The sequence below is a fragment of the Argopecten irradians genome, chromosome 7 (genome assembly GCF_041381155.1).
Source record: "Argopecten irradians isolate NY chromosome 7, Ai_NY, whole genome shotgun sequence".
NCBI lineage: Eukaryota > Metazoa > Mollusca > Bivalvia > Pectinida > Pectinidae > Argopecten > Argopecten irradians.
Genome location: NC_091140.1, coordinates 24,979,459 through 24,994,698, shown reverse-complemented (window position 1 = coordinate 24,994,698; position 15,240 = coordinate 24,979,459). Strand labels below are relative to the sequence as shown.

At 32.0% G+C, this 15,240-nt stretch overlaps 1 protein-coding gene across 2 annotated transcripts in view; it reads right to left on the bottom strand.

The window, feature by feature from the left end:
* Positions 1 to 10,933, bottom strand: part of LOC138327960 (uncharacterized) — a 118,967-nt gene extending 108,034 nt beyond the window's left edge. Inside the window, exons 1-3 of one of the 2 annotated variants that reach the window (XR_011209142.1) lie at positions 10,826 to 10,933; positions 7,316 to 7,732; positions 1,499 to 5,559 (exon numbers count right to left, since the gene is read on the bottom strand). Coding sequence is in view for 1 of the 2 variants with exons in the window: in XM_069274472.1 (XP_069130573.1) it covers positions 10,826 to 10,832 (7 nt within the window). In the remaining variant the exon portion in view is untranslated. Of the gene's footprint in view, positions 1 to 1,498; positions 5,560 to 7,315; positions 7,733 to 10,825 lie in introns of those variants that run through there. The other variant, XM_069274472.1, reaches the window with a different exon arrangement.
* Positions 10,934 to 15,240: the final 4,307 nt, after the last annotated feature.

The following is a 15,240-nucleotide window of genomic DNA, read 5'->3' as shown; positions in this document are numbered from 1 at the left end:
TCTCGAAAAGATTTAAAGCCAACTTTGTAAGATTCATAACTTGATATATATGTTATGGATCTTTTTTTCCTATAATTAAAGACATTTGTTTTCTATTTATGGTTATAATGACATAAAGAATGATGATGATGATGATATGATGATGATGATAATGATGATAATGATGATTATGATGATGATGACAATAATGATACGATGTTGATAATGATTATGATGAAAATAGTATTACCGTTTGTACATCTGTTTTCTACACTTTAAGACCCGTCTTAATCTTTTATCACTAAGTTAAACAAAATCCTGCTTTGTTTCATATTGAATTTTAAGCTTGAAAAAAAAATTTAAAAAAATGTAAGGAAAGTGGAGGTTTAAACATGACTGAGGTAGTATCTTTTATTAAATATTTGAAAATGAAATGGATCAGAAGAATATTTGAAAATGCTAGGAAAACCTGGAAAACCTTACTAAAGGAAATAATGCCATTTGAAATTGATTTGTTATATGAGCTTGATTGTAATAAAATGAAAGAAGCAGGAGAACAAATTCAAAACCCTTTTTGGAAAAATCTGATGGCAGCTTTATCAGAAATACAAAGTTAGTATAATAACCTTGCAGAATACTTAGTTAAAAGCTTGGTCAATTTTGTTCCGGTTTTAAAAATAAAGTTTTGTAATATATGGAAATGTCAATAGGTCTTGGTACAGTTGGGGACCTATTTCAAAATGGTACAGTAAGATAATTTTAGAACATGGATAATATACCATATTTAGATTTTATTCAGTACTTGCATATACATGTAGTAAATAAAATACATAGACATTGGAAACAAGTTTATCGTGATTCTTAAAACAAATGATGTGTTAGTAAAAATGAAACTATCCAATAACAGACATTGTACATTTTGTTACAGGGAACCAAAAACTTAAAGGCATTTTTTTTTTTTTTTTTTTTTTTTTTTTTTGCAATGTCATAAAGTGCAAAGATTATATGAACAGTTTATTTTTTTTCTACAACTAACACAACAACAAACAGCCTTACTATAATTTTAACGATCAGAATATCATTCTGGGAAATCCAAAGTTTGGAAAATTGCTAAATCAATTTCTTATTGTGCTAAAACAGCATACAATGTACATGTATATACTATTTTCGTATACAATTGCAAGATTTCATTCCAAATTTCGGAACTTTCCAAAAACAAATGGAGAGCTTTTGAGCATCTCTATACATATATGTAAGTTTTTGAATTTCACAATATTGGAAAGTTATTATATTAATTTCATTCATTATTAAGTGCGTCCTCTTTCCATAGGCTTAATACTGTATTTGGGTGTGGGGGAGTGGATAAACACTCTATTGCTCACATGGTAGGGTCCTCTTACTCTACAGTGCAAATTTATTTTGATTTGTGATATGAAGACTTTGAAAATGTATATCACGTTAATCAAATACTGAATGAATAAATGAATGAATGAATGAACAGTAATGTGTACATAATGAATAAATGAATGAATGAATGAACAGTAATGTGTACATAAGTAGAGTTCATAAGCATACACATGTGAGGTCTGCGAGTAGTTAGAAAGGAAGAATAGAATGAAACTAATGTAGTAAATTTAAACCTAATTCATGGATGTTTATATTGGGATGAAAGATAGGTGTGGCATGTGAAGTAGGTCCCAAAGAATTATCAAATTGAAGTGAGACGACATTCTGACAAAGACAGACGATTTGACTACTGTAACCGTCTATGTGATAAATAAACACTATCTATGTAGAAAATTTAGATATAAACAAATGCTTTTATTACTACTAATTATCTAATAAATTTAGAGGATTTCTTCATGAAAATACTAGAAATCTGACTCTGGGTCCATATTAATCTATAAATATGGTACAAGTAGGATATTTACGTCAAGGAAACATCATCATTTACAACTTATTGAAAAATTGTATATATTATTTTACAAAATCATGACGTCATGCGTTATAACAATACGTCAAATATGTCGTCACACTATTTTTGGATTATCTTCTTTTTGTGTAGAATAACCAAATGTATTCGTCCATCAGCAGAGAAAAGACATTTAAGTATGACAAAATCAATCTATTTTCTATTTTATTGTGGTTACAATATAGAATCAGGTCTCAGTGACTGTGGTTTTCTTTTCAAGTATTTTTTGGGTTTAAGGTCTAAGGCCGTGTTTAAATTAGTGATATTCTGTATGTCTATATATCACTTCTTAGGTGTACTTGAACATAACTTAGTTGATATAAAAGTCTATTCATTCGTCCTAACCTTAGATATTACTGTTGGCTTGTAGATTGTTGTGTTGTTTGTAAAATTTGGCAAAATATGGAAAAAATGTACACTTCAATTTTGCAGGGATCTGTACATATTGCTGTCACCAAATAATCATATAGGAATACAAAATATCACTAGTTTAAACGGGGTCTTAAACCTTAAATCACACTAGATACATGTATATAACGATAATTGGCCCTGTGATCATGACACAGTTTTAAGTAAAAAAAAGTGTTTAGTTTAGCCTTAGCCAATCACAAAAGACGTAACAAAAAGTACGTCTTATTTGATTGGCTAACCAAAAACTTAAAGTCTAAAACAGTTCCATGGTTAGTGGTCCAGGTCGTGTGATTTTTATTAAACCTTGTCACTAGAGCCTGTTTGAATCACATCTAACTTTTCCTGGAAGCATCGATCAGGATTAAGCTGCACGTCAATAAAAAATGAATGTAAAAGTACACTTAATGAACTGCAAAACCGTCGACACATGAATGATACATAATTCTCAAAAAATCAATGTTGAATTTGTATTGTCTTGTGTCGAGCCTCACAACACCCATATACAATGTATTACAAATATAATGCTAGTCGGTTTTTTGTAAGAAGTTGCAAAGAAATACAGAATATCAGCACAATTTAAGACAAACTAAACGAATGAGTAAAGTTACATCCAAAACATTTTACTACAACATAAATTGATTTTCTAAGAATGAAATATACTTTGAGTTCACCAGGATTATACTGCCTGCTGAAATGTTTAACGTGAAAGGTAAGATAAAAACATTGTAACATATTTTTTAAAATATCTTTTGTTTTTAAATCTCATCTTAAAGGAATAAAAGAGTCGATTGGTTGGTTTGATTTGAAAAAGAACATTTTTAGTTGCGTAGGAAGGAGTTTTCCATCTAACTAGATAATATGATATGTTATACATTTACAAAATGTTAGATTGTATTGATACATTATCAGATATTCAAATCATCATTGGCATTTACTAGCTTTTCTAGACAGTTTTATCGGTTCTGAGTAGAAAAGAAACAGTTTCCTAGATTTTTATATGTTTCTTTCTACTGTTTCAACAAATCAGCCACATTGGAAATTAGGAAACAGAAATATGAAAAACGATAACAAGTCAATCAATATGCCAAATTTTATACTACATGTATCTGCTAGTAGTTATAAATTTACAGAAAAGAATAGAAAAGAAATATGTACATTATAAGATATCGAAATAGAAAGGTGAACAAAATTTAAAACATTAAAAAAGAAAGAAAAAAAGCAAACCGGTGCCTATTTGAGATTAAATGAGGAACTGGTCATATTAAATCGAATAACATTTACACAATGAAATAATATAATTATGTTTAGTTAATTTTTTGTCGAGTTCATTTGTTCAATTATATACACGTATACACTGTAAACCAATGACCTTATGTGGTATTCAATTTTAAGATTTCAATTGTAATACACGTTTGCGAAGATTTACCTGTGCGGATAGATAATCATAGAAATTACTATCAATAATCAATATAATTGATTTAGAGGAAATGGATATTCGCCTTGTTTGGATCGCGAACTTTGTGAATGTTAAGCGCGAGCGAAAGTAAGTTGGTTTGTAATAGTTACTATCAGATTGACAATATACTATAAGGCTACCTAGTGATCCTCGTATAACGAGCTGTAACGTCATACGTACAAATGTATAGTAATTCTGTATCAAACGACGCTTAAAATCACAATTGATATTATAGTTGATAGTAGAACACGTGCGGCGATTCTGTTGTCGATCAAGGAAAGGTAAATCGATATAAAAAATTCGGAAATATAAAGTTCGAGAAACAAAAAAAAATGTTGCTAAAGACATTAAAATATTGGTAAAACATTTAACTGATTTTGGCAATTATATATATTGTGTGAAAACTGTAAATAAAATATGTTTTTTCTTTTGTTGAGGTCATGAGGTTATTATGATAATGGAGTCCGTTTAAACTTTATGTAACCCTCTTCGCTGGGGTTACATAATTTACATGTGCTCCATTATCATTATAACATCAAAACTTCAACAAAATAAAAATATATTCCTAAAATAAAACAGTTGTTAAAGCAATGATTTGATAAAGCAATTAATGTATTTGGTGGGTTTTGTTAATCTTACATAACGTAAGCAAATGTCATTTAAGGAAGGCATCCCCTATGTGTGCTATACGTACATGGTTGTATTTGTTGTATAACTGTATGTTTTGTTTTTTTGGGGTTTTTTTTGGGTTTTTTTTTTCATTAATTGGAAAATAATAACCTACATTTTGTAGCTAGCTTCAAACAATTTGATCAAATTGCTATTATTTATCGATATTTAGGTACTTTTTATTACAATTTGTATGCATGTGCTGAAATAAACATATTTAGCTAACGTAGACTCCTTCTTCACTGTCCGGAAGTTATGAATCGTAGTACGTAAACGCAACTAGAGTATGCAATACAGATTTAGGCATTATCATGACATCATTTTCTTTTTTGTAAAGTTTAAAATGTCCATCGTTATGATAATATATCCACTAATGATAAGTTTAAATGTTTGTGTGGTTATATATGATTAACAAGAAAGTCGTAATTAAATAGGACATGATTATTTTATAGTGAACATATTAAATCTATTGGATGTAATAAAACATTTTGAAATGAAATGAAATATCTAAGTTAAACGTAAGAATTAAAACTCATTATGATGATGAGTACTAACAATTTCGTGTAACAAACTGATGTTGAAACATCATAGCATCTGATTGGCATCTATTATTAATTGAAGAAGTGCTACTTAAGCGTTTATGCAAAAATCCTCTCTGGATAGAAGCCATTGTACATGACAAAATTCGTAATTACTGTCATAATTGCGTATTGTTTTGTATATTGTAATATGTCGTTTTCATTCGCTATACATATGTTTACGAAACACACAGCCATGAGCCAAAGAAGACGAGCCACAGCTTTACAGATACTGAAGTACCATGTAGTACAATGTGATCCATATACGTCCATCAGGGCATGGGGGAAATATCCAAGATAAGATACAAATATGAAAACTGCTGTTTGAATAAATGGTAACCCTTCATGTCTTTGAAAATATTCCGTCATGATTACAAATACGACAAATCCGAGTAGGAATACTAGGATAAGACGATAAAACCATACAACTAACCAGCGTACCCACGACATCAACAGCCAATCAGTCCCTTCGTCAGTTTCCACTTTTTCCACATCTGTAATATTCAAAGCAAACAAAACGCCTTATCAGTAAAAAAAATACTAATGATGTTATACATGTACCTTATAAGTCAAGAGGACTACTAGTGATATTATACAAGTAACTTATAAGTAAAGAGTAATATTACTGATCTTATACCAGTACCTTATAAGTAAAGAGTAATACTAGTGATTTTATACAGTACCTTGTAAGTAAAGAGAAATTCTAGTGATGTTATACCAGTACCTTATAAGTAAAGAGTAATACTAGTGATTTTATACAGTACCTTGTAAAGAGAATATAGGATTTATACAGACCTTTAAGTAAAGAGAAATTCTAGTGATGTAACAGTGCCTTATAAGTAATAATAAAAGTAATACTAGTGATGTTATACATGTACCTCATAAGTAAAGAGTAATTCTAGTGATGTTATACAAGCACAATATAAGTAAAGAGTATAACTAGTGATGTTATACCAGTACCTTATAAGTAAAGAGTAATACTAGTGATGTTATACAGTACCTTATAAGTAAAGAAATCTAGTGATGTTATCATTACCTTATAAGTAAAGAGTAATACTAGCTAGTGATGTTATACCATTACCTTATAAGTAAAGAGTAATACTAGATGAGACCTTATAATAAAGTTAATACAGTGAGTACCCTTATAAGTAAAGAGTAATACTAGTGATGTTTTACAGTACCTTATAAGTAAAGAGTAATACTAGTGATGTTATACCAGTACCTTATAAGTAAAGAGTAATACTAGAGATGTTATACCGTACCTTATAAGTAAAGAGTAATACTAGTGATGTTATACAGTACCTTATAAGTAAAGAGTAATACTAGTGATGTTATACCAGTACCTTATAAGTAAAGAGTAATACTAGTGATGTTAACAGTACCTTATAAGTAAAGAGTAATACTAGATGTTTACCATAATAAGTAAAGAGTAATACTAGTGATGTTATACAGTACCTTATAAGTAAAGAGTAATACTAGTGATGTTATACAGTACCTTATAAGTAAAGAGTAATACTAGTGATGTTATACCAGTACCTTATAAATAAAGAGTAATACTAGTGATGTTATACAGTACCTTATAAGTAAAGAGTAATACTAGATGTTATGTTATACCAATTACCTTATAATAGTAAAGAGTAATACTAGAAATGTTATACCAGTACCTTATAAGTAAAGAGTAATACTAGTGATGTTATACCAGTACCTTATAAGTAAAGAGTAATACTAGAGATGTTATACCAGTACCTTATAAGTAAAGAGTAATACTAGAGATGTTATACCAGTACCTTATAAGTAAAGAGTAATACTAGAGATGTTATACCAGTACCTTTTAAGTAAAGAGTAATACTAGTGATGTTATACATGTACCTTATAAGTAAAGAGTAATACTAGTGATGTTATACAAGTACCTTATAAGTATAGAGTAATTCTAGTGATGTTATACAAGTACCTTATAAGTATAGAGTAATACTAGTGATGTTATACAAGTACCTTATAAGTAAAGAGTACTATTAGTGATGTTATACATGTACCCCCTAAGTAAAGAGTGATTTTAGTGATGTTTTATAAGTACCTTATAGGTAAAGAGGAATACTAGTGATGTGATACACGTATTTCAATCGCAAGAAAGGTAAAACTATTATGGTTTTTTTCAAAGGTGGCATTGCCATATGACATAATGCTTTGAAAATATGCTGTGACGTCAATAGCCAATTAACATGTTCATAAATAAACAATAAACATACACACCCTGCTCATCATGTTCTTCTGTTGTAGAAGTTGTAGTAGAGGATATAGGTACGTCATGTGCCTTTTTGTCAGGAAAATGTCCTTCATAGAGATGTGAAAATTCACAGACAACATCGTCAGTCATATTCGCAGAGTCCATAGCCCTAGGTGATGGGTAATGTCTTTGAGCCAGAATAGCGTTAACAGCTGCTTCGATCCGTCGTAAACTAGCCCATTCTTGTGTGTCTCTGTTTGACGTTGTCTCTAGACTTTTTGAGTTATTTGTGGCATTTTGCATGGAAAACCAATTCCATGTAAAGGCGCAATTGAATGCAACCGAGACCACTAACAATGCTATCGTGACCCCCAATAATACGTCTCTATTGTGTGTTAATCTATTCATCTCTGTTGTTTTTACCACTTGACAATCTGGATACCCTACAAAACAAACAAAACAATGAGGAGATACACAAACATCCAAATGGTGTACCTCAGGGGCAAATGCGCAAGGTATCTCTAAGCGATATATACCAAACTATATTTGTAGCTTATTCATGGGTTTTGTTTTCCCTTTATCAAAACAATGCAGACTCCTTTTGGTAACCAATTTTAAATTTCGTGAAGGAATTTCATACATAAAATCCTTACTTTAAAGTGTTTCCAGGAACGAACGACAGTCAAAGATCGTATTACTTAATTCGTGTTATTCAGAATAAATCAATCACTTAGGTTTGAATTTATGACTAAACTCAACGGACGCCTTCCTAGAGAAAAGTGTTTACCTGATCCCGCCCCATCATCAAAAAGCTAAAGGTCAAAGTCACCATTAATACCATCATATTCAAATTCCATGGTCAATTTCTGAATTATTACTTTTAAATGATTATCAATTTTGTCCATATTTCATGAGCCCAGATAACTTCACATTTTTACAATAATTTGACTTAAACTAACTATAATTATTTATTTCTGGTTTTAACACTACTGTCTAGTTTTAGGCGATATATCTACTTCCGTAGATTCTTGTTCAGTCAATATCCTACTTTAATATGGATGGAATTTTACATATATTTGCACCAAAGAATCCATTGGAGATATGGAATTGATTTGTAATTGTAATTAATGTTCCGTTTGGATATGTTGTACAAGACCCAATGGTTAAAATAAAGCAAATTCTTCAAAATGCTATCCTTAGGAATTCCAAAACTCACAATAATGGTGGAATACGAACATCAAAGCGAACTTCTTCACATCAGTCCTCAGAATGAAACGAGTAAAATGTTTTCGTTTAACTCAAAGTCTAATTTCTAAATTTCCGAATATGATAATACTGTATCAGCTCTGTTGGGCCAAGTTGAAAATGTTTAGATTTTTGTTAAGGGTAAAAGGACATTGTTTTGGGTTTTTTTTCCAGAAACTGGAAGTTATTATAGGGGAATGCCAACCATCTTGCATTCGTTCTGTTTAAAAACATAATATACCCTTGTCTGTTTTGCTTCTATAAAGTATTAACAAACTTTGAGCAATCGACTGTATATAAAACGTGCAATGTCCCTATTTTAAAATCGATACAGCACATTGTGTATTTAGTACAAATTATTGAAAGATGCTTGTAAAAAAATAAAACATCATTCATATACCTGACGGTAATATATATATAGTTCATGTTAGTTGTTTTACTTTTCTTAGTCTTTAGGAATTATATAGTTAGTGGCTAGATACCATTCCTCCATGTCCCTCCCAAACAGCGGAAGGTATATATACCAAACTCCAAAAAACTATACAATTTTAAAAATTATAATAATTAAAAATTATATATGTGATCTGTATGATATCTCAACAGTGCCTTGTATAGTTGTGGAAGTAAAAATGACCCCTAGTCACTTTGAAAGTCCATGACGTCATCATACTGAGGCTGATTTGAATTTTTGATGTGCCAAATAATTCCAAAGAGATCAATTATGGTTTTCGTAATGATTTTCCCGAGCAAAATCCAATACAAAATTAAATATTTGAAATTAACCCCCATGTATAGTTTTTTTGGCTTTCAGTATATATCAAATGTGGGCCTTTGTTGAGGTTAATATGGTGTTATATTACCGAGTAGAATAAACTACGTCCAAGGTCATTATTTGAAATTCTACAAGCCAATATAACACCATATGGACCGAAACAAAGGTACTTATTTTTTATATTAGATATTATATAGAGAATCTTACATGCACATGAGTGGCTATGTAATATGAGGTTTGTTTAACGAGTTCAATAATTTGATAGGCCACGAGCCTTTAGGCGAGTGACTTATCGAATTATTTAACGAGTTTGATAAATTTCATATTATATAGCCATGAGTGAAAGATTCTATTTATCACATCACTAGAACTGATGTAAATATAGACGAAACTTTAAATTTCATCTCTATTATAACAGTGTCAACATCACTCTCGGATTTGACGTTCCCGTCCACCGAGACAATCGCTTGACGTCATAATTTCAATATAACGTCATTATTATCTGTGACGTCATAATAGTGTTTTACACATGGGTCTTACGATTTTATGACATGGCCGTATGACATGGCTGAGCGGACCAGTAATGTGATAAAATTATTTCAATGTTTGCTTCGTGCTAAGTGATATAGAAATGCACTGAAAATGGCTCGACTACATTTTCCCGACGAAAGCGACATCGGGGTAGCGTGACGTCATAATCGCAATATTGACTTGGGAGTGACGTCACAATAGGAATATAAGACTCTTTCATATGTGGATATGAAGGATAGGGATATTCTACCCGAGGGTCACAAAATGAAGTATTTAAACCCGAGGCTTGCTGGGGGTTTTGCAACAATTTGTGATCCCGAGGGTAGAATATCCCAATCCTTCATATCCACCTATGAAAGAGTATTTTCTTTCATACCTCGACGTTTTATTGCAATTTTACAACTATAATATCCCGCATTTTGAAATAAATTCGAAGAAATCCACGGCTGAAAGTCAATCTTTCATACATGAAAAATCACGTGATATTATCAACAAAAATTCCGTTGTTTGCATCTTTAATAGAAAAACCAGTCAAGTTTGTGAAAAAAATGTTAATTTTTTTACCGAGGAAATAGAAATTTTGTTGACGCCGTGACGTCACAAGGCTTTATTGCATAAGTAGCCATGCAATACAGCCTCAGGCGGCGTGAGTGTTTTGCGCTAGAACAGCCAGTATTACACCCGTAGGTATGAAAGAATATACAATACTTCCTAACAAAATGTAACTGATAGCATAGGACATTTAAATGCACTTTACAGATAGGGATTGAATGTATTTTTCAATTATTCATAGCGGCTATGAAAAGCAGAAGCTATCTACATATCCCGTGGAGCGGGTTAGATATATAAATAGCCTCTGTTAAGAAAGAGAAGTATATATGATAGGACTACTGTACATGGTTTGGTACATGTAGATCACCTCCAATACGTCTCCCTTGAATTTTGTGTAACTGTGGTAAATATTTCATGTAACAAACATTATACATACCTCTCATTGGATTTATCGATATATATCTTTCTTCTTTATAAACTATCTGTTTGTTTAGCTGTCGCTAAGTTATTATCAGAAGAAGGTTAAACCTAAAGTTTTGTAAGGTAAAAAATGTCTTTCCGTGAAACGAAAGAGAAATCGAAAGTATTAGACCTATTAAATTAGGAGTCCTTATGAAACGTACTTCATTTTGTTTCCTTCTAATGAGGACAATTACGTTAATAATCAATTAGTAAAGAATTCTTAAAATAGAACGGGTTCATTCCCATACATAAAAATACGTCGTGTACACGTACATGTATATGTTCGACACCCGGATGGTAAACAAAACAAGCGTGGCCATGCCAGGGTAGTTTCGAGTAATAAATGGTGAGTTAACGTTTGAAACTCATTTTTCCACATATATCGACTGCGGCTCCTCAAATGTTTATTATGCTTCATTTACAGCTAATACTTACATGTTTACCTATAATGATCAAGAAATGCTGTGTTAATAGTGAATTGCACCATGGGGCACCAAAGTGGGGAATTTTATCGTACTTGTATAACCATGATAACTACATGTAAATCACTTGAATAAAGTTCGGCATCAGGTAGTTGTCTTTTATCCAGCTGAAAACTTTCTCAGCTTAAATTCCTATACACAATAGATCTACACAAATAAAAACACGATATATAATATCCATGATATACGTGAAGAAAATTGTACTTCTATATGTCCGGAATATAACTGCAGTAATATGAATTTATTTGTTAATTACCAGATATATAAAGTACATTTTGTATGTATCTTTGGAATATGAAATATACAATATACACGATGCGAATTTAACTCTTCAAAGATTAGAGATTCGTATTAATGATAAATATTGACGCAAATTAAAAAAAAAAAAAAAAAAAAAAAAAAAAGTAATAGCATATAAAGTGCAATACCACGATATATATATAAGTATGATGTAGCAACTGGAGCTAGGAATGAAGTAACTAGTGCTCCAATACGATATTAAACATAGGTGTATTCAGGTTTATTTATTCGGCACGAATGACAATGTTTTATGATTTAACATGTTTAAAATCATCCTCGATACTCCGGGCTTCCGATCACTTACGATCTCTAACACTATCTCATAGTGAAATTGAAGGCAGCTCAGCGGAAAACATGACCAATACATTCTTTCATTTGAAGACTACAGAGAGAGCGACGCCTAACATCAAAGCCAGAGTCAACCACAGTGTACCGTTATACGGCTCTTTGATGTCATCAAATGACTAAGTTACCTGTTCTATTCTGTTGCCTCCAGTTTCACTATGAGATAGTCCAGGGGTGTACGTAAGTGATTGGAACCCCTGGAATATCGAGGATGGTAAAAATGTACATTTCATATACTAAAATGACTAAAATGGTGGCAATCATTTTATGGATGGACTGTTTATAATTTCAACATGCGCAGCCTATATACATACATTGTAATTCAAAAATGGAGAATTAAAGGTGGCCTAGAAGCTAAAGAGCTGAAATAGACCGAAAATCAGGCAAATAAATAATTATATACGATGTTAAACAGCCTCAATATATCATTTTAATTGTACCTGAAGCATGTGATATATATATTCGTGCCAAGTCCCTGTGTATACAGTGTACATTATAGATAGGCTGATGGGATATACATCCATATAATATTATAAAATGCAATGAAATCATAATATCCAGCTGTACTTTATCTATTCTTCGACCTTCCGTGCAAACTAACTTGTGCTTAATTTTATTTGTTTACAAGTTTTGTCGAGTCAACCCGTTGAAGGCCTCTTCAGGAAACACTATACAAACACGCGTTCGATTTCTATGTACATTTTCAATAAAGCGTGCATTCGAATAGAAGTGCTTATCAGAGATCGAGCAACTTTTTTTAAATTGATCGCTAAATCGTCGTAGTTATCAGAGTTTGACTCGTTCTCTCTCCTGTTCCATTTGTGTTATTTCACTGGAATTCAGTGAGTTTACATGTGTAGCGATATGTGCTCTGGGTCAAGGAGTCGGGAAACACCCTCTTATACGAGGGATTTTCTGTTGTTTTCGAAAAACATGGAATCGTTGTGCATTTTCATTAGCGGATATTATCATAAGGATATATGCTCTATCATTCAGCAAAGTTTGGTACTTTATGACGATAATTTTACCCCAAAGCATAATGGGACTTTAATACATTTACACCGATAAACACGATTTATGGGATGGACAGGTAATGTAAACAAAACAGAGACATGGATGGACAGACAGACAGACAGACAGACACAGAAACATGTTGACAGATAGGATTGACAGACCTCCCAAGATATTTGTTGCCTTGTCAGGATATGGACATGATACCCATATGAGTGACATCTAAAGACCTGCATGAAAATAAATGTTTTCTAATCATTTTCAAATTTTCTTTGAAGTGTATCTCTTATATTAAAAACTTCATACTTCTGGATACTGAAGTGATCTTTTATAACTTTAACAAGTGCATTTATATAAAGCGTTTTATGGAGAAATTCGGTTTTATAAATATACAGAGAATGCAGTACTTAAAGCTGACAATGCAAGTTAAAAACATGCAGTTGAAATTTTAAAAAAATATTAACGAAATATTTTTTTTTCAAAAATTGTTTCTGAGACATCCCCTAGTTATGACAGTGTGGTATCTAAGGAAGTGGCAGCCATTTTTCTTTTGCTCTGCTTAGTAACCTTCACTGGCCAACCCCCTATATAAAGCACGGGACACTTGACACACGTGTATCATTCTAAGCATATCTTGTCTCAGATACACATGCCCCGATATTGCAAATAACAATGTCAAATTGAAAATAAACACTGCACTCACCTGACAATATTTCATTGAAGTAATAGATGAATGTGTTGTCAGCTATATCCCAACATATGTCCAATACGAACTAATAAAACACTTCAATATACACTAAGTTTTACACGTACATGTACAACGACACGTGTGTGTCCTTGATAGTTGTCGCTCGTTCGGGTCAGGTACATAGTCACGTGTATATGGTCAGTTGAGTGCGTCGGGTACGATGATATACGTGGAGATATGTGGACGGATTATTTTTGGATTTCTATTCACTTGCGTTGGAATTTTATTTTGAGAAACATCTAAATGACAACTTAGAGGAGTTGACATGTTTTCTTGCTAAAAAAAGTCCCATATAGTTTTACAGGTGAGGGTTTTGTTTACCTATTTGTAGGTGATATAACCTGTGGACTGCTAGGTGTATAGGTACATGAATGAGCGCACGTGTGTCGATTCACGCGCTTTATATAGGGGTCGGTGAGTCGTCGGAATGTAAAACAAAAATGGCTGTCCTCAACCGGGGAATGTCTCATAAACGATTCTTGGAAAAACGAGTATACTTATTTAAAAAAAATCATGTTAATAATTTTAACTTGCATTGTCAGCTTTAATAATGAGTAAGGTTTTATTATCAGCCACATTAGCATGTGGTGAGATTACTCCAAAGAGAAGTGTGTCTTTATTTATTAGGAGGCGGATAAACAAATATTCAAGTATTGGACTTCTGTACATTCCCAAAGACAATGTACTATTGTTTCTTTATCCCTGTTACATAATGTACAAATTGGACTAGGGTGCAAACTTATCTTATATAGGAAAGTATAGACCTCACTAGAATATTATTTATCGCACCTCGGACAGAAATGTCCCCAAATGATTGGCGGAGAGCCGTCACGTGGTGACCCGCTAACACTTTATAGGGGGTCAGTAAATTTTATTATGGTGCAATATGGCGGCTGTCGCCCTCGCTTCAAAATTTAAACACATTCTCTTCAACTAAATATACCACTTCATTACCGTAAAGCTATATATTACTTTTTAATTTTTGTGTAAAAATAATTTTACTCGTTTTAATACTTCAAATTAAATGAAATGCATTTTTTAAATACGAGTTGCTTCCCCTACGCCAGTTTGAAAGTTGATGACGCGGCGAAAGTCAAACGTAGCGATTCAAGCGTTTTCTAGACTGTGATTATAAACAAATGGAGGTGTTCGGACACACAGATCAATCCTCACTCTACAACCAATTTATCGGCATAACTTTTCATTGATTATCTCTGCAAGAATGCACAGATGATCAAGGAGATTGTGCTTAAAATGTTAGATGGATGTTTGTGTCACTCTTGTTTGTGATGCTTTCAATATACAGACGGTCTGGTGTTGTATTGAGGTAGGCCTACTGTGTACATAGGAATGTGGAACTTATTGTTGATTTATGAATTATTCAGTATTATTCTGCAGGTTCCTTATACAGTGTATTTGAAAATTCTTGAAATTGATAAATGAATAAATAAATGTATAGCCTACTGAAGTAGGCCAATTATTTTAAAAGTGTCGATTGTTTGT